Source organism: Antechinus flavipes, chromosome 1 (genome assembly GCF_016432865.1).
Source record: "Antechinus flavipes isolate AdamAnt ecotype Samford, QLD, Australia chromosome 1, AdamAnt_v2, whole genome shotgun sequence".
NCBI lineage: Eukaryota > Metazoa > Chordata > Mammalia > Dasyuromorphia > Dasyuridae > Antechinus > Antechinus flavipes.
The window spans coordinates 588,067,391-588,088,512 of NC_067398.1; the positions used below are offsets into that span (position 1 = coordinate 588,067,391).

At 32.2% G+C, this 21,122-nt stretch overlaps 1 protein-coding gene across 2 annotated transcripts in view; it reads right to left on the minus strand.

Annotated features, from left to right (window-relative positions):
* Positions 1-393: 393 nt before the first annotated feature.
* Positions 394-21,122, minus strand: part of UBR5 (ubiquitin protein ligase E3 component n-recognin 5) — a 154,205-nt gene continuing 133,476 nt past the window's right edge. For both annotated transcript variants that reach the window (XM_051970953.1, XM_051970952.1), the window contains exons 46-59: positions 20,622-20,742; positions 20,437-20,535; positions 19,510-19,753; positions 15,795-15,906; positions 15,125-15,269; positions 14,201-14,331; positions 13,507-13,567; positions 12,604-12,779; positions 12,228-12,312; positions 10,074-10,229; positions 9,680-9,793; positions 7,324-7,468; positions 5,311-5,396; positions 394-1,020 (exon numbers count right to left, since the gene is read on the minus strand). In XM_051970953.1, coding sequence (XP_051826913.1) covers positions 808-1,020; positions 5,311-5,396; positions 7,324-7,468; positions 9,680-9,793; positions 10,074-10,229; positions 12,228-12,312; positions 12,604-12,779; positions 13,507-13,567; positions 14,201-14,331; positions 15,125-15,269; positions 15,795-15,906; positions 19,510-19,753; positions 20,437-20,535; positions 20,622-20,742 — 1,888 coding nt within the window. In that variant the 3' untranslated portion in view covers positions 394-807. The remainder of the gene's footprint in view (positions 1,021-5,310; positions 5,397-7,323; positions 7,469-9,679; positions 9,794-10,073; positions 10,230-12,227; positions 12,313-12,603; positions 12,780-13,506; positions 13,568-14,200; positions 14,332-15,124; positions 15,270-15,794; positions 15,907-19,509; positions 19,754-20,436; positions 20,536-20,621; positions 20,743-21,122) is intronic.

The window sequence follows — 21,122 nt, forward strand, 5'->3', positions numbered from 1 at the left end:
GGCTGAGTTTACATAACTGAAACACCTTAGTACAAATGTCTAATTAGAACTGAAGTGGAGTAACCTCCTGACTGACTGCCCATTGAAACAGGGATACAAAAAAAATTTTTTTTAATTAAAAAAAAAATGTTGATTGTGATATAAAGTATTGTGCATTGGCCCCACCTTATGTACACAAAAAACCCTCACTCAAATGAACAAATTACATGCAAAATATTAGTGATATTATCTAATGTCCTAGAGCTCAATGCAACCAAAACAAACCGCAATGAAAGTGGTTTCATAGGTAAAAGTGATTTCAACTCTTAAGGTCTGAATGTCAAGAACTTTTTACAAGTTCAATATACATGATACACAACTGCAGCCAACCACAAATTAAACACCATAAAAAAGTTAAAAGGAAAACACAGAACATACTTAATTTTTTATTTTGAAATTCCCTACTCCCTCTATACAAGAACCTTTGCTGAAACACTTTCCACAAAGGCAGCAGTGAATTTTCAGAACATTTTACATTTTTCCCCCTCAGCAAAAAGATAAATCACAGTGTAAATTATATTGTTCTGCTGTCATCTTTGGCTGGGGTTAGGCCAAGAAGTTATTGACTAGCAAACAGTTACAGACAAATGTTGCTAGTGCTCCTTAGACCTATAGGTTACAAACTTGGTATAGGAATGTTTGCATTTAATCATTAAAGTACCACCAGGGGTATGACAGCATTAACTTTCATAAACTTTTATAGACAAATGGAAAAATCTACAAAACTTAGCTAGTAATATTACACAGCAATACACACTTTTTTATACTCTACACAAAACCAAAATTCTTGGTCTTAATGGCGAGTAACAATTTTTGTTTAAGAATCTGTTTAGAGGAATAAAGTGGGACGTAAAGTCGAGAAATGCAAGTGTTTGCTGTAGGAAGATGTTGGTCATCTGGTGGTCTTATTGTGATTGACGGCATAGGCTGAAATCCCTCTTCACTGGCAGGCAATGATGGGCTTGATGTCCAAAAGTAAACCTAAATAGAAATAAAACTAGGATTACACTTTCTGCTTTTGTCATATTATTTGTTACTAATTTACTATATTTTTATATAATTTTTACACACTAGAAGTAATTTTAAATTTATTCAACGTGGTGTTATTATCCCCCTAGATATTAGTTAGATAGATGATACATACTTCCCTGCACTAAAAAAACTAATATAGTGGAAATGTTTTGAACTAGCTTGGTAAAGGAATATTTAGGGAATGGTGCTTCTCCAAGGAGATATCTTGATAGAGCATTTTCACACAGTGATATGTTACCCTGATACGAGGTACTCATTTAACTCCATGGTCAATTTTCAAGCATTTTCCCCTAATAGAAGGCAGTGGTATGATAATGATTTCTCTTAGTCACTATTAGAAATGCCCAGGAAACACTCAGGAAGGTCAATGTCAAAAACAAGGATTTCATATACACCAAAAATTTTATAGTATTCCTTTTTGTAGTAGAAAAGACCTAGAAAAGATATACATCTACTCGTATGAATTAAATAAAAACTGTGGCACATGAATGAGATGAAATAATGCTTTTCTATGAGAGTAGGAGTTAACATTTCATTAAATAACAAAAGTATGAGAAGATTTATTTGGAATCATGCCAAATAAAATAAGCAAAACCTAGAAAATAGTATGAATGGAAAAGAAAAACAATCATAGCACAAGATAAAACAGAGGTGGAAATCACTAGGTAGGGAGTATTATTATTATGTGCCCCCTCCCCTTCCTTTTTTATATATCTATTTATTTGTTTGTTTGTCTATTTATTTATTTAGTATTCTTAGTTATAAAGAAACAAATTCTTGAGAATGGAGAGGAAAAGGGGAGCTAAAAAAGAGAATGCTGTGAAATCATAATAAATGACTAAACTTCATGTCAAAGATAATATAAAAGAAGGCATTTCCCAAGCTTTCATTTTAGAGGTAAAGGAATAAAGGTGGAACCTTTAAAGTTTGTCCAGCTATCTATCAATCTATCTTGAATTAGATAAATATATTCCCCAGTTTTGCTGAACTGTTTTATTTTGAGTTGGCAATCTGGGAAGAGGGAGAAATGAAATTAATATATATTAATATGAATTTTAAAAGAATTTGAATATGCCACTTGGATGTCCAGTATTACTAAGTCAATAATAGATCCAGTTTTCTGGTTCTGACATAGAACTAATATCTGTAATATTAGTACATGCAGTCTACATATGACAAATCATATTCAAATTATGAGTCAAATTAAAATCGGAGTTTTAAGGTACTTACTTCCATTTTTTGTATTTTTTGCATTCGGTTGATAATAAATGTTAATCCTCTTGAATTAACTAGGAAACACATGTAGATTAATTTTGTTCTTTCCAATTCCAGTTAGGAATCAGACCAAGAAGCAAAGCTGCTTTAGGGAATCTAGTCTGAACTTAGTCTGAACAAAAGTGAACAGTTGTTCTATTTTACAGAAAAAGATTAAAAATTGCCATGGCTAGTTTACAAGAGGAAAATGAATTTGTAGCTAGCAAGCAAAGTAAAATTTTTATGAAAAAAGCATCCTGTGCAGGGAGGAAGTAAAGAAAAAGAAGAGTTAAAAGTGTGGAACATTCTTAAGACCCAAAACATGTATTTTATTTAGATGTAATTTCTTTGGAATTGGAGAAAACAGAGAATGTTAGAATGGAAAGGAGCTTTTAAAAATCATCTAGTCCAAAATCATTATTTATAGATGAGGACAGTGAAACCCACAGAAACTAAAAATGATTCACCCAGTTTAAAGAAACAAAGCTGAAGACCCCAGGTCTCTAGACTCCCACTAGCATGTGTGCTAAGTGGAATCATTTGGATAATAATAAGTAGCTAACTCCTAAATTTATTACATAAAAGGGATGAAAAAAAGGATTGTTAATGTTTTCTAAAGTTCAAGAAATATATGACCCTTTTTATACTTTTCATAGTAACAGAACTTTTAAAGACTAAAGAATTTTTCTCCACTGGACAAATGGTTTTATGTGTTATGAAACTTGGACACCTTGAGGAAGTACTAAGTTTAATTCTGAGTATAACTGTGCCCTAAAGTTTGGAAGAAGGGAAGAGTTACATGTTAAGGTAGGCTATTATAAGATTAAACTGAGGGGTCTCTTATGTTGTTTAAGATAGGGATTGAATATTGTAATTCATAACTAATTGTTAATCATTTCAGTTGTGTAAGTCTCTGATTTAAGGGCTATCAAAAAACCTTTAACAATTTAGGGAAAGAGCTACTATTTGGAACTATTTCTGACTTCAAAAGATAGATTCTTCGTGATAAAAATGTGACCTAATCCCTATTAAGGATATAAGGATAAAATATTTCATAGAAAGACCCAGGCCTATGGGCTTAAAGAAAAAAAAAACTTTTGTATTTGACAAAATATTAGTTATCTTTTTTCGTGGTTCCCCCCCTTCCCTTGTGTGTGAAATGAAGATGAGAAGACTGCCCTAATCTGTTGAAATTCACCTTCAATGGTCAACTGAGGTAATATTAGCTATTCCATAAAATGTTTTTCTTAACTCTACTTACTGTAAGCGACTTTTCCCATTTTGATAGTTCTCAGAGAAATTTATTTGGGACTTATTCTAACTTTATATTGGTAATCCGTGTAAAAGTCCTTTCTACCCTCAACTACAAATCTGATTGAGAGATCACAGATTGTGCCTTATTCCAGCATTATTAGGCTTTATCACAGTGCCTTGTTCACAGCAGACTAATAATATCTGGCTAATATTTAAGGGGAGGAAATATATTTCCTGAGACCACTTAAAGTTGGTCCTAAAAAGTTGTTATTAATGAGCTTCTCAACATGTAATGGCAGAATTTAAAATTCAACTTGATAAAAGGATGAGTTTTTGAAACTTTCAAATTCCATCTTTGGAAGGAATTAATCCCAGATCTTTTTCTCCAAGAGAAATGGAAATTTATGTGTTGACATATATATTTTATCTGGCAGTCAACTGTCTTAATGAATATATTTACATTCAGGGTAATAAATACTTCTACTTGAACTAAAATTTTCTAAGACAACACAGATAAACAATAGGCATATAGTTAGGAAAAAAAAAAATAAGCATATGTAACCATACAGACAACTATATAGTGAGCTAACTACTATGGCACACCCATAACTAATGGTTTAAGGAAATAACTAATATCAATTTTGAGAATCTTTTTTAGGCAGTCAAATTACTCACATATTTACATATTTGAGGCTGAAAAAGAACATCTGTACAAAAACTTAGTGAAGCAAAATGGTATCCATATTATTATAATCTTCTTGTGCATGTGAAGAAAGAAACATGCTATGTTTTAATGACTCACCCATAAGAAACCATAATTATACACAGTCTTTAAAAGGTTCAAGATTTGGAGAGGATAGTAATTATTTACTGTTTGATTACTGTTCAGCCTCAGGGATCAAAATCCTGGAAATGGACCATGGAATGGGAAAAAGGTAGTAGAGGTAGTGAGGGAAGAAAGAAAAATATGGTTCTAGACCAGAGTTTGAATGAACCAAAATGAATTGCTATTCTCTTTTTTTCCCAAAGGGCAAGTAAACAGGTATCACAACTATCAATTGTTAATAGTCCTCTAGTGGAATGTTTTTCTTGTGAATTTCTATAGGAGAAAGAATTTAAGAGTAATGGGTAAAGTTTCATACAGTAGAAAAGTTTCAACAAATTAGATTAAATACCAAACTTTTATACTCTCATTTTGGAAAAAGACTCATTGAAACAGATAATAAAGCTTGCCATTTTTTACCACATTCTTTAAAAAACAAAACAACAACAACAACAACAACAACAAAAAAAAACACTTTAGGAGTTGATGGTCATCTTAAAAAAAGCACAGAATATCCAGTTTTTCATTACTATTTCAATACTAAAAATACATGCCACTAATCAGAAGAAATAGGAATATAAAATTATCAATCAGACCTATCTGAAAAACAGAAATGCACATAAACATTGTCAATGATAGATAATCACTGTTTTCTTATATTAAGGAAAACATATTAGTTAGGAATTCACTAGGCCTAGTGATCTGTGGTATATATTGTAAAAAGATGAGTCCAATAAATTTTTGGACTTTGTTCTGTCCTTAGTAAACATTTCTCACTCCCCCCAAGGAAAAAACAGGATTGACATTTCAGTCTCTTATTTCTAGAGTCCAATAGAGATATTATTCACAATCTAAATCTCACCTTAAATTTCCTTCTAAATATTTTATAATACATGCATTTGACTTACAAGGTCTTGCCGTTCTGTCATGCTCATCTTCTCCACTATTGACCAAAACCACCGCTTGAACTGTAAGAGTTTCTCAGCATTTTCTCCTAAGAAAAAATAATTTAAATACAATTTGTTGAAGACATAATATTTTTAGAACACTATGTATTTTCTCACAACAGAAACAGATTCAATAGGAAAATTATGCATGTTCATATGTAACATTTTAGGTATATGACCCACACAATAAAAGCTTCTGAGGATGTGTCAGAATCTGAATCAATTTGAACAAGCACTTTGAAAAACATAAGATTGTGATATTTCTTGCATAGCATGATAATTGTGGAAATGTTTAACATATACTGGATTACTTGCCATCTAAGGGAGAAGATGGGCGGGGAGAGGAAATTGGAACACAAGATTTTGCAAGCGTGAATGAATGTTGAAAATTATCTATGCATGTGTTTTGAAAATAAAAAAGCTTCAATAATAATAATAAAAACACATAAGATTAAACTGAAATGAAACAATGTCTGGAGTCCTACTTCCTAAATGCTCCAATCTATCAGGGCAATTCATGTAAGATGTCTGTTTTGGTTTTAGATTTGGTTTTTGAGTTCTGATGTCCCAAGTATTAATACTGCTATCATAAAATATTTAGGAGGAGAATGTTTTACTACCTTGATAGTAATTATTTACTAACATACTTAAACTATCTTCATTATCCTCCTAATTCTCCTTTATGAAAAACGGGGACATGGGAGAAAGAGTTATCATGATATACACTTAATCTTCAGAATGCAAGTAAAATTTTTTACCATCATATGTCAAAATATTTTGTTTAAAAAACATTATTTCCAGTATGCAGAACCCAAAGATAGTGCTATTAATCAGTAGGAGAATGGAGATGTATGCCACAATCATCATCTCATTTCTCCTTACAATTTATTACTCTGCATATTTTGCTAAGTACATTAGAAGTTAGTTTTAGATGGATGGATGGCATATTGAAAGTGGAAAGATGAAGAAAGCCAAAGTATTACATAACATGACAAAAGTGCAAAACAGATTGGATTGTTCCTTATTTTATGGGACAAGTGTCATACTCAAATTGTTGTGAACTCCTCAAGTTCAATCTGAACCAGATAAAAATATAATGTTAATTTGTAGTTTTCTAAGTCAACATGCAGCCTGCAGGGATCCATTTCTATTTGAGTCTGACAACACTGATATGAGAAATGGGAGGCAGAGATAGCACTTAATACAGAAAATGTTTTGCATGTATATTATACTAGTTTTCACCATAATGAGGTTCTAGCTACACTGATTCCAATATACTTATTTAAAACATTGGCATGAGTTGTATTTTTAAAATAAAAATATAACATTCAAAAATATGATATTGAATGAAAACATTCAAAAATATTTCTGTATACATTTTAAAAGCAGAGTGATATATAATGAAAAAGTGCTGATCATTCAAATCATAAAATTCAAGTCTTGCTTTTACTAGTTTAAGACTATAACTAAGTCAATTTTATTTTTAACAGCCCAAGACAACTTTCTAAGACTCTAAAGTTGTAGAACAGGCTCAGATCAGCTTTTAGTCACTTAAATCAATGAAATCATAAAAGTGGTCCCCAAAGGAGCTAACTATAATTTTTGGGAAGGAAGAAACAGGGCTTTATACCACTTGAAGATTTGGTAAGATAGGTCTTTCTCTTAGCTTAATACTAATTTATGCCTTCCTGATCATCTATGTAAATTGTATGAAAACAGGAATGAAAGAAAAAAAAATCAGAAGATTGAGCCAGAAGACATCCAAGAACAAAATCTCTTCATTTTTCTGGTGCAAAACATAAAATTAATAACTGTTAAATATTAAATTAAGTTAAAAACTAAATATAACTGTATTCTCAGTTTAGCAGACATCTTTTAGTAATCTGTCATTAAGATAAACAATTAATAGATGCCACTAGACTGATTACATTAGCAACAACATCTCATTTTTTAAAGAAATAAACAAAACTATACCTGATTCATCATTGAAAGAAGTGAAGCTGATCAACATTTGCACATTAACTTCACCACAACCATTTACCAAAAGTCTAAAATCTTCTGCTGTTAAATCTTCTAATGAATTCTTTGGAAGGACATCCAGCAGACCTTTCCTCATTGCCTATAATAAAAAAAAATTATTACTTTCATTCTTCTCCACCGAATATTAGTCAGTTTAACTACTTATTTATGGGCAGCTAGATGGCATAGTAAAGAGAGTGCCAGGCCTAGAGTCAGAAAGCTCTGAGTTCAAATGTGACCTCAAATACATACTAGCTAGCTGTGACTCTGGGCGAGTCACATAACCCTATTTGCCTCAATTTTTTCATTTGTAAAAGGAACTGAAAAAGGAAATAGCAAATCACTCCAGTATCTTTGCCAAAAAAATTCCCAATGGGGTCATGCAGAGTTAGGTGTCAAACATCTAAACAATCAGCGTTATCTATTATTTTAATGAAGCAGGGATGTATCGTAAGTTTAAGAAAAAAAAATTTTTTTGAAGTTAAGTTATATTATAAACATTTTTGTTTAACAAATGAACTAAAAGTTTAAGGTGTTGCAAAAAGTGAAAGCTTAATTAGGCAACAGTAGAAGGAAAATGGTAAATCAATTAAATTAATATACAATAGTTAACTCCATAAAAGATGACTTTAAGTCAAGTCATTACACTGTTGCTTGGTGACTTTTAAGATCGACTAGGACATAGTTCTCTGCACTATGGAATTTACAGTATAGTGGGTAGAAACAACGTTTACAAAGATAAGCACGTTATAAAATTAAATGCAAATGTAAACCAAATACTATGCAAGGACAGAGAGAAGGGAATAAGGACTTATATATTACTTATTCTATGTCAAGCATTTTTAACAAAGTTGATTTCATTTGATCCACAAAACCCTGGGAAATAGATGTTATTACTATCTTCTTTTTATAGATGGGGAAAGTGAGGCAGAGATTAAGTAATCCAGGGTCACACAACTATTAAAAGTCTGTAGTCAGATCTGTATCTTCTTGACTGAAGGCCCAGGGTCTAACCGCTGTTGATTTGCCTCTAAAGAAAGATTATCTTTGATTGTGGAATATCCGAAGTCTTGATAGTGTTTCATATGGAAACTGGGAGGAGAGAACTGTATGAAGAAATAGGAATAACATCTGGCCTAAGCACAAGACTTTCACCCAATTTTATCATCACAACCTTATGGACAGGACAGTTGTACTCATACTACCAATGAAGAAAGAGGCTTAAAGAGGCCTGATCCTGGTGACAGGCAGTGAGGGTCAATAGTGGAAGGCAGAGAAGGGAATCTCAGAAGATAAGCTGGTGGATTCAAGCATTAGTTCCCAGTGACATGGCTATCTGATGATCTTCAGATTTCTTAATCAACAACAAATGAATCTCATCACTCAAAAGTGAAAATGCTTCTTTCCACTACAATTCTCATTTTAAATTAAGTGAACTATTCTACAGATATTTAAACAAAGCAAGTTGTACATAATATGACTATTTGTCCATGGAGAGGGAAGAAGGGAGAAGGAGGGGGCAGGCACACAGTTGAAGGACACGATGTAGAGCCACACGAGGAGGGTGGGGGCTTGGGGCTAGGGACTGACACACAATACCTAAGTGCAGACTGACAGAACCAACCCATGGGCAGGGGGATGGGCAGAGTAGGGCAAAGTTCTCAAGACAAGCCTCCAATCCAGTGGCAACAGTTATTGTTTGTTCAGCTTTCACTTGAAGGGCTAAAAAATTTTTTTTTAGGATTTTTCAGGGAGTGCAGGGAGACATGGAATGTCAAGCTGAGGAGCACAAGTGATAGAGAAAGCAGAGTACTCTAAAGTTATCAGGTGTGTTTTTGGAATGCAGATTTCTTTCAAAATTCTTTAAGTTGAATTTGAATAATGTGAATTTACATAGAGCTAAAATTGTTTTCATATTGCTTGAGTTTAAAGAATGATGATACATGCACTCATGACAAGATTTTACCACAGCTAAGTTAGAAAGCCAAATGATGGCACTGATTTCTCTATTAATTATACCAAGTTAAAAAAAAAAATGAAAGCAAAGAGGAAGTGTGTCCCACAAGAGCCTATTGGACCTCTCATGTTTGACACTGCTTTTGAGGTGTTCTCTCTTCTTTGTTTCTTGCTTTCAGTAATGTATACAAAACTTAGGCAATGCTATTATTCAGCCTTAAATTAAAATTATAATAAACAAGAAACATGAAATATATCGCTAAGGCTAAGTAGACTTTAGGTTTCTATACTTGATGAAAACTAAAACTATGCAAAAAATTCTAAAAAAAAAAAAATAATAATAATAATAACTTACATGTAGAGGCTGCTCAGCAACTACCAACATTCTGTGCTCAGCATATTTCCGTACATACTCATATACATTCTGAGGGGTGACGGGTATATTTACACCATTAGGAATTAGTTCAACCTGTGCAAAATGAAGATGCAAAGTTTTGCTTAAAAATTTGGAACCAAAAAAGCAGAAATCGATGTAAAGACACACTAGCTCTTAAAAACAATTAATAGAATTTTTAAGTTTAAAAACAATTCAAAAGCCAATATATATATCTAGATTATAAAACCTACACTGAAAACATTAGAACATTTTTCATTATTAGTCATTTTATGTAATTCTTTTCAGGAATTCAATAATATTTTACGAATAATAATATACTTTTAATAAATACTTCAGGCAGACTTTTACTTACCTGTCCTCCACCCTCTTCTTTGCACAGGTCTATTGCAAATGCCAAATCCATTGCTGCAAAAACAGCATCCGCATCTGCACTCTGTGAGGCTAGGATAAGTTGACGCAAACTTTCATACATAACAGGATCAAAGAATGCAAAATCATGCCAATTAACCTAACAACAACAACAAAAAAAGATATTTTATGACATTACAAAAAAACTTCTTATATCACTACATGAAATTATTCATATTGATATTTAGAGCAAATAACTCAGGCCAAAACAAAGAAAAGAAAAATCACAATAGAGAGCAACAACAATTTTCCTCTGGAGAGGTTAAGTTTAATACATTTATGGTTCTAACAATATGCTCTAGGGTCATGTGACACTATAACTTAATTTTTTAAATGAACTTTTACATTTCTTATTCTGTGCTTATTAAATAGAGAGAAATTTAGTTTGTAAGAACAATCATCAACATTCTTATATTCTAGAGAACTGAATCCCTTTTCATTTAAAACGGTATACCAAATAAAATTTTTGTTATTTCTTTTTGAATGATGACATATTAACATAGATAAACACATGTGAAGAGAAAATGCAGTGAACTGGAGGCCTAAGTTGAAATGTCAACTCTAGTATTTGTTATCAGTGTTCCTTTGGATTAGCTCCCTTTAGTCTCTTAGGAATTTAGTGTCTTCATTTGCAAAATAAGTGGGTAGGCCTAACATCTACGATCTTTAAGACCCTTTTGTCCAATATTAAAAGTTTAAGTCTAAATTACATTATTGTGGAATATTACAGCTAATGTTGGACTTTTGATGAATTAATTTTTCTCATTTTTTTTTTTGTTATAAATGAAAGCTCTTGGAGAAGAAAGAGGAGGCTGTATTGGTAAATGGTGACATAAAAAAGAAAGCAATCAATCTTATTTATAAGACATTAATATAACAAAATATTCACTAGGATACCAATCAATATGCATTTATTAAGTACCTATTATGTTCTAGGCACAGGGGATAGAGACATTAATAATATCCTGATCAGGGATCCTAAATAACAATATTCTCTCTAAACTTAGCAACTAAAAATGACATTCTTGAATTATACATCTTCCTAATTTAGGAAACTCCCATTCTTCTTATCTTCCAGAATAAAAAAAAAAAAATTCCCCTTACTGGCACATAAAGGCCTTTCCAATATGGTCCCTACTTTGCAAATTAATTTCTTAATTACTTTTCATCATATATCTTGTATTAAAAACAAACTATACATGATATTCTATCTCTTAGATTTATAACTTCACATGAACTGTATCCTCTTTCTCTTTTCAAAAAAACCTTCTCTCTTCTTATTTACACTACTAGAAATTCCAAGCTCCCTTACAAGTTTCATACAAGTATTACTCCTATAATATTCAGCCTTTCTTGAACACTTCCCCCTTCCCTCAATGGTTTATAACTTGTCTATCCCTACTATCTAAATCTTACTATCTTACTATTTCTTCCATCTGAAATTACTTTATATGTATCTAACTCCCCTCTCCTCCCCAACCCCTAAAATACAAGCTCTTTAGTAGGACAGTTTCATTTTTGCCATGGCATCTACTACATGGTCTGTCACATAGCTCAATACTTGACAAATGCTTGTTGGATTAAAATATTTAGCTGTGGTTAGTAAATTCTATAACATGGTAATGTCACATCTTCACCCAGACTGGAATAACAAAACCAATTTCTATATATAACACTTGGCTCTGTTTTAAGGGAATTTCCTATGATATCCTGTTATTCCACTTTTAATTTTTATTTTAAATGAACATGTCAATTTTATCAGCATATAAAAAGTAACTCTGTTACTTTTTAAAATAATTTATCAATTGTGTAGAGTGGAAAAATGAACTTGGATTTCTACTCAGTGAATTCAAAGGGTAAAGGCTCTACTACTTAGTAGCTATACTTTAGGAAAATCACATCCGTTCTAAGCCTCCAAATCCTTATCTATAAAATGGGAATAATAACACCTACCTTCCAGGATTGCTGTGAGAATCAAAAGCATAATTTAATGTACGTAAAGTGCTTTGTGTATTGTAAAGCACAAAATAAATGTGATCTATTATTAACACTATTGTTTATAAACATTAACAAAATCAGGCTACTTAGAATCACTTACTTTTCTACCAAGCAATACTTTAATTACATGCCTATTCAATGTGATAGGACACAGTTCATTCTGTAGCAAGCAGAGTCCAAGGATTCTGAAGATGAAAAATAAGAGGAAATTTATGAAGCTGCAACTTAAACAATACCAAAGTATGGCATTAACACATACTTAAATATTTTCTAAATATGAAACATTAATTTTACCAGGTAACTTCTAAGGGCAAAATTCATATTTAAGATTTGTGATGCAAGTGTATGTGCCTGTATATGTATGTATGGCTTTATAAATCAACTGAATTTGATTCTATAGTGAATGTATGTATGTAATTAAATCTAAAACCCAACATTTTTTAATAATCAAAATTTAAAATTGGTTATTATCTTACCTGCCAATATTTCTGAAACAATTTAACCTTGCTTCTGTGTTTTTGCCAGGTCTTGGAGTATAAAACCCCCTTTTCCCAGGCTGGTAAAACAATGGAGCATTATCATCACCATCATCAGTATCATCTAATTCCATATCTACTACACTTCTACTGGAGCCATGTCGTTTTCGATTCTCCTAAAACCAAAGAACACATCAGAGATTAATTTATAGAGATTACTTATGGAAGGGTACACAAATTTTAAACTCATATATATAGTAATAATACTAGAATGTTTAGCCATTTGGGTTTTCTGCACTGCTGACTACATTCAATATATGGAAAAATCTCATCTCTATAAATCTAGCCTAAAGTTCCCTTTGTATGGAGACTATTATTAGGATAATTCTCCTCTTAAAAGTTATTCCCACCAAAACAATTCAAGTTCTCTTAAAGCATGGGGCAAATCAAACCCAATTCTGAGTTTGCTTTAAATTAGGGCCCATTTTAAGCAGCGATGCAGGATGAGCAAACAGTGTGGTCAAATTCTCCTCATTTGCTAATTTGCCTTTCTTCTAATATACTTATCTTTGTACCCTACTTCATTTATCTTTAACTATATTAATTTAAAATAACAATTTCTAAGTTACAGAGCTCCCTATGCATTCTGTTCTAAAATGTATTCAAGTATACAAAGGGCTACTAATGAGATTACTGGCTGAAAGAAGAGAGAATAGGAAGAATGAATCAAGTAAACAATCTGAATTTTGGTAAAATAAAAAACAGTGAAAACAAAATAAATTTTATTGTTATTTTTTGGATATTCATTTAAAATATTAGGGAGAACAAGTAGTGATAACTAGCTAATTCAAGTTTCTTTAATTTACTTTTGCATAGATCCTGTTTACAAAAAAGATTTCATACCTGCACCTTTTCTGAAGAGTCTAGTAACCCAAGGTCTAGGATACTATCAGCTCCATTTTCCCTTGAGAGAAAATAATAATGATGTATATTATATAAACATGAAAAGGACATAATCAGAACATCTAGAAAAGATTAAATGCACAGAAAAGTCAGTAAGAATGCATAGCTATAGAGTGCCAAAATGCACACTAGTACAAAAAATTTTTGGAATAACAAGACAGAATCAACACTGTCTTTGTGGAGAAGAAATAAATCTTAGAGATCTTAGAGAATGAGTAAGAATTTTCCAGGATAGTACAACAGCACTTCATACAAGTGGGAAGTAAAAAGAAAATAAAAAAACACTTTGAACACAATGAGACCCTACTTTCTTTGAAAACAGGACAACCAAAAGGGATAACTAGGAATTTCAGCTAACAAGAAAACACCTTTATATGGAACCATCTCAAAACCAAGCAAAAATTTTATACTCTTATGCTGGAACTTTAGGCATCTCATTGTGAAGTTTGTTTAAAGTGAATGGGGAGGAAGAAGAAAGGACACGAAAGGGATAGGATTTGGTGATAACTAAAGAATGGGGTTTTATGGTACAAATTACATAAAATATAGTACTAACTACATAATATTTTAAGTAGAAAGTCTTCAAATAATATAAACATGAAATGGTTCCCTCCCTCCCCAAATATATATTTACCTTCCATGTGCAATAATAAGTTCCATAGCCTCATCTACCCTTGCTCTCAAAGAGTCCTCACTTGCTAGTAGAAGTAGCAGCTGAGCAGGGGACAATTCCAAAAGCATACCTGTAATTTTACTTGCAAATGCCTATAAGCAACAAAACAAAGTTATTCAAACAGTCCTCCTAAAGCTTCCATGTTTAGTCACAGAAGACTATTCATAATATACATATATTAAGACCAGAGACAAATGACATAAGTAATAGAGTGTTTTACATGGCAAAAGAGTGAAATCTAGATCCTTTGCTTCCAAATCCAATAGGATCCAGGTTCACCCATTATACTTCATATATATCTGATTGTATTTAAGGTTAAACATTTTTACTAAAATAAATGCACAACTTTCATAACAGAATTATAACTAAATCCTACCTCATGATTGGTGGTAGTTCTTCCCTGGAATAATTGCTCATCTTTCCCCAATAACTACATAAGCTATACATACATAGAAACAGTGACTAAGTAACTAACTATATCATAAAGAAATTTCTTTGACATTCTCTATTTGGAAAATTGGCTTGTATACTTATCTTTCAATAAATATACTTATTTACAAAGTTGTAAAATAAGCCTTATCTGTAAACTTCTAGTTAATTACTTAAAATAATAAACATTTGTACCAATTGAAATCCACAAATGATTTAGAATCATGCTTTCAAATCACTCATAATGAGAGAAGAAAAAAACCCAAGTTGTTTAATTACTGTATGGGTCATATTTCCCATAGCATTTCCCTAACCCTACTGTTTGATGATAAGCATAGATAATTCTGGGAACACATGAATGGCTGACTTCTTGACAATAACAGATACAACTCTAAACCAAAAATCTTGGGAAACAATACAATTAGTTACAATTTCACCCATGCGTTCTGGTCTTACTGGTTGCATTGCTTGAACCCGGGGGTAAAGCCTCTCGCCCAGTGCCTGACGATGTGCTGGAAGAGGATCAGGGTCATCACTAGGATTGCCTTCAGATGCTGGCCTGAAAGGCCTTGTGTCAATGGAAAGCTGTCTCCTAAAATCCCTGAACACCAAAGAAAGCTACTAAATTTTCCATATAACTTTATGTCCCTCCAGTACAAAGTGAAATCCCAATACTAGAAGCAACAGTATTAGAACATAAAAATGCATTAATTCCAATTGTAATATAAGAGGTTGTTTAATAAACTAAGTTAATTTGACTTTGCTAGATGAAAAATTAAGTAATTACCTATTATGCAATTCCACAATTTCAAGAAAAATTATTATGAAGTCAATCAAACTGTCCTAATAAATAGGATTTTAAACATAATATTACAAACTAAACTCTCAATATAGGGAGGCTAATCCATATAAAAAAATTCACATATATTCATTAAAGCAATAAAGCACTACATGGCCAATTTACTTTTGATTATGACAAGTATTTCTATTTAAATGTCACAAAATTTTATTTCTTTAAAAATATACTATGATTCATATTTTTCATTAATTGATAAGCATGTTGTATACTTATTGGTTAAAAGCAGTGGGAGTACATTATAATTCAATAAACAGATAATTAGCATACCTGTCTCTATCTCTTCGGGAACCTGCTCGCAAGCCACTACTTCTCCGCATTTCCCTTTCTCGTTCTCTTTCCCGATCTCTCTCCCCTCTGTTCCTTAATCTCTGCATCAAACCTAAATAAAAGTAATGACAAGTAATAAGCAAGTTCAGTGATCATTTTCTAGTGATCGTGAAAGGTCACAAAGATTTACTTTTGCTAACACATTAAATCTTCTCTAAGAAAAATGTAGAAACAAAATGCTTACTCTATAGATCATACTAAGTTCACGACTATGGTTGAATGGTATCATGAAAACTTCTCAATGGCACAGAGGAAAGAATGCTTGGCCTAGAGTCAGAAAGACCTGAATTCAAATCTGATTTTGGACAATTTCTCCCTGTGTAACACTGGGCAAGTCACTTTCTCTCTCTTAGTTTCATAATTAAGTGATACATAAATGCTAGCTAGTAGCTATTATTATTATTATTATTATTATCAATCTCTTTAAATCTCAAGTAATTAAATGAAAAGAAATTCCTTTTATACTGCTAGAAAAATTGTAAAGCACTCTGGAAGAAATTAGGATTAGCGCAACATCTTCTATGACATTCCACAAGACATTCAAAATAGATATGACCTTAGAAAATTACCTTTCACAACTGTGGGAAGATATTTCAACCAAACAAGGGATAAAAAAGATGACTTTGATTACATGAAACTGAAAAGCTTCTGAACAAACCAAATAAATACATGTAAGGTAACAACATATACATGTGCATATATATGTATACACATAAACACATATATACACATATCCACACTCACTGTCCCATCCCAATCTCCAAAAGCTATTCCCCAATAAGTGGTCAAAGAATATAATAAAATGAACGTTAAAAGAATTGTAAACTGTTAAACAAAGGAAAAAAATGCTCCAAACCACTAACAAGAACATGCAAGAAAATTAGAACAACCCTGAGGTTTCCCTATACACTTTGCAAAATGACAAAGACGGGTACTGTCAATATGTGTAAATAGGTGGTACAGCTGTGAATCAAAATAACCATTTTGGAAAACAATTTCGAGCTATAGAAATGAACTGACTAAAGTATTTATAAGCTTAAAGCTTAAAGTGGAAGTAGTAGAGAAAAGCTAGAAAGCTGTTCTCAGAAAGCTAACTGAAGAACTTCAAGTGTATCGCAAACAGAAAACAAATAGGAATTCTGGACCAGAAAAACAAAGAAAAGCTTGGAAAAAGCATGTTTCACTTGACCTTTTTTTCTTAACTGCCAGTTCAGATTAGATAGGATGCTTCACTTTTCTCTTAGAGGGGAATAAAAATGAGGTAAACATATTTTCTGAACTGGAATGAAGGTTGAGAGAGTACAGGAAAATTTAGAATCTTAGAATTGAGAATTTTAAAACTTAAATAAGATGCCAGATAGTGAAACTCCTTATTTTATAAATGAAAAAAAAACTGTAATTCAGAGAAATTGAACATCTTAGGAAGGAAGGAAGAAATAAAGAAAGAAAGGAAAGAAGAAAATGTAAAATATCTCATTGGAAAAACAACTGATCTGGAAAATAGATCTAGGAGAGATATTTTAAAAATTATTGGTCTACTTGAAAGTCATTACCAAAAAAAGAGCCTGGATATCACTTTTCAAAATTTTATCAAGGAAAACCATCCTGATATCCTAGAACCTAAAATAGAAAGAATCTACTGATCACCTCTTGAGATCCCAAAATGAAAACTCCCAGGAATGTTATAGCCAAATTCCAGAACTCCTAGGTCAAGGAGAAAATATTGCAAGCATCCAGAAAGAATTCAAGTACAGTGGAGCCACAGTAAGGATAACACAAGATTTAGCAGCTTACATTAAAGGATGGGAGAGCTTGGAATATGATATTGCAGAGAGCAATGGAGCTAGGATTGCAACCAAGAATCACATATGCAGCAAAACTGAGTATAATCCGCCAGGGGAAAAGATGGACAATTCTATGAAATAGAGGATTTTTAAAGATTTGTCATGAAAAGACCAAAGCTGAATGGAAATTTGGATTTTCAAATACAGGACTCAGGAGAAGCATAAGAAAGCAATCAGAGAAGTAATATCATAAGGAACTGCATCTATTTACATTTCTATGGGAGGATGATACTTGTAACTCATTTGAAATTTCTCATTATTATAACACTCTGAAGGAGTATATATAGACAGAGGGCACAGGTGTGAGTTGACTACGAAGGGATGATATCTAAAAAAAGAAAAGGATGAAATTAAGAGGTGAGAGAGGAATGTACTGGGAGAAAGGAAAAGGGAAAACTGAAATGGTATAAATGATCTGCCATAAAAAAGACACAACAAAAAGCTTTTATAGAGGAAGGGAAGAAGGGAAGAAGATGGTGAGGGAATGAACCTCACTCTTATCAGAATTAACTTAACAAAGAAGTAACATACACACCTAATATGAATATAGAAATCTATCTTATCCTGCAGGAATATAGTAGGAGACTGGGATATGGAAAGGGGAGAGGATGATAAGATACTAGGGGAAGGAGTGGTTAGTAATAAAACTTTTGAGGAGGGACAGGGTGAAAGGAGAAAGAATAGTATAACTGGGGGGATGGGGAGGTAGAGAAGAGAAGAAATACAATTAGTAATAGTAAAAAGAATTTTGTAACAAGTTTTTCTGATAAGGTCATATTTCTTAATCATAGAGGGAATTGAGTCAAATTTATAAAAAATAAAGAGACATGCCCCAATTGACAAATGATCAAAAGATATAACCTATTCTCAAAGGAGTATAAATTCATGCCTATCTTTTGATCTAAAAATACCATTACCAAAAGATTTAAAAAGAAAAAAAAAAGGGGGGGAGGGGTTATGGGTGAAAGTCTAATGTTCAAAAATATTTATTTGTATCAGCTTTTTTCTCAGGGCAAAAAATTGGAACTAGAGGGGATGGCCATCAATTGGGGAAGGCCTGAATAAATTATGATAGGTGATTGTCATGACTGTCATAGAATATTATTGTTCAATGGGAAATGATGAGTAGGATGCTCTCAGGGAAAAAACAACCACTTGGATAATCCTATATGAACTCAAACAATTTGTACAAAGTAATATCCATGTTCTAGGATGAGAAGCTAAATGACTTTGTTATTCTCAGCAGAACAATGATCCACAACTACTCTGAAAAATTTATGTTGAAAAATGCTATCCATATTGTTTTTATTTGTAAAGAGATTGAAGCATATCCCCTCACCCTTGTTATTTTTTCTGAGTATTTGTGTGTGTGTTTGCCTTTGTTTTTTTAGGATGGGAGATCTATGTTTTCTTTCACAACATGACTTTTATGAAAATGTTTTGCATAACTTCAGTGGAGGGGAAATACTTAACTAAATGAATAAATAAATAAATAAATAAATAAATGAGGCTATGACTTCTTGCATGAATGGGAAACATGTTTATTTTTGTGCAAGTTAACGCAAAAGTATAGAATGTCACCTTAACAAACACTACTGATGTAGTTTTGTATGTAGTTTTTGGTCTACAATTCAAATATAATGACTTTTAAATCCATAACGTGTTGATAAATAAATAAAAATTAAAATACCATGTTTTTTTTGAATATAGCTGCTTAAGCTAAAAACAAAACTAAATATCTGAATGTCCATATTTTAAAGTATTATATTTCATCATCAACATGGACGGAGTTTACAATGCAAAATACTTACTGGTATGTGTACCCTTGTTGGCATTTTGAATACAATCTAGATTTGGCAGTTTTTCATTTGATAAAAAAGCTTGTGCTATAGCAGTATAGAAACTTCGTGCCACTCCACTGCCCTCTCCTGGTTCATCCTTGAATGTGACTTTTACTCTATGTACAGCCATTGGAGTAGTAGCGCATCTGCGACCAAAATGGTTGTTAAGCTGTCTCATAGTCTGCTGAATAAGAAGATCTCGATCTCGATCAACCTAATGAAGTACATGACACATTTAGTGATCACTTTTCCTGGGTAAAATGACTAAAGATATAAGTAAATGTTTTCTTTCATTAACAATTTTGAGTATTTTTTATATGTAACTAAAAGTTATCAAAATTCTTAACCTTTCCAAAAAGTACTATTTCAAAACACTAGTCTTTGGTAGGCTGATAGTACAGCTAATAGAGTAATGGGCCCAGAGTATGGAAGACCCAAGCTCAAATCTGGTTTCACTTAACCTCGGGGGCAAATCAATTAATCTCTGCTTGCTTCAATTATTTTGATTGTAAATGTAATATAGCACCTACTTTGCAGGGCTGTTTTGAAGATCAAATGAAGTAAATTTTGTAAAAGAGCTTAACAGATGTCTAGCCATAAGAGACACTGTACAAATGCTTATTCCCCACCCACCCTCATATAAATTAGAACAAAATTATCTCACTTCTAAAGTTTCTCACAACTTAAATAGTAAATGTGTTTCTCAGACCTATTATCATTTACATTCAATCTAAGTTGACAACCATCACAAAAAGTATAAAACTTATGCTAAATTTATATTATGAAAATGTCACCATGTAAATTTATTAAGCTTCCTTTCGATCAACTTTTTTTTCTTCGAGTTGAATTTTCAGAAGTTGAACTATACACTATAAACTGAAGAAGAAAGTACTTTACCTCTAATGTTAAATCTCTTGATTGCTGATTTCTCAGTTTTTCCATCTCTCTACGGAATTTTGATTCTTTTACTTCAAAACCACCTAATTCAGTGAGAATCTGAAAACAAATACAAAATGATGGCATTAGTTTCTGAAATGACTCTGACAAAGTAAAACAGAATCTACAATGAAGAAATTACATACTGATCCAGGTTCTGCTCCAACATCCTCCATGAATACTCTGCCAAATAACTCTAAAGAAAGGCGCCAACGTCCTAGCAACATATCATGAGAGATAACCATTCCCATGAAACTGCACTGAGGCCTGAAAGAAAAAAGGAGAAGTAAGAATCATTTAGGGTTAGAGAAGGGAGGAATATAAACTGCAGATTAAAACTTCTGCTTCAACTTCAACAGTTCAATAATGCACTGCATTGGTCATTACAATTCCATTAGACTTACAATGAAACACATTACCCACCTATAAAGAAGTGATGCAAGAATGCAATTCGAGATTTTTTTTTTTAAACATGGCAGATGGTGAAATTTGTTTTGCTCAAATACACATTTAAAATGGTATTCCCTACTATTTTTTTCTCAATTGAGGGTGAGGGTAGAAGGGAGAGAAGATATTTTTATTAACTGAAAAAAATTAATTAAAAAAAATTCTATATTCATTTATCACTAAGGAAATACACAAATAAA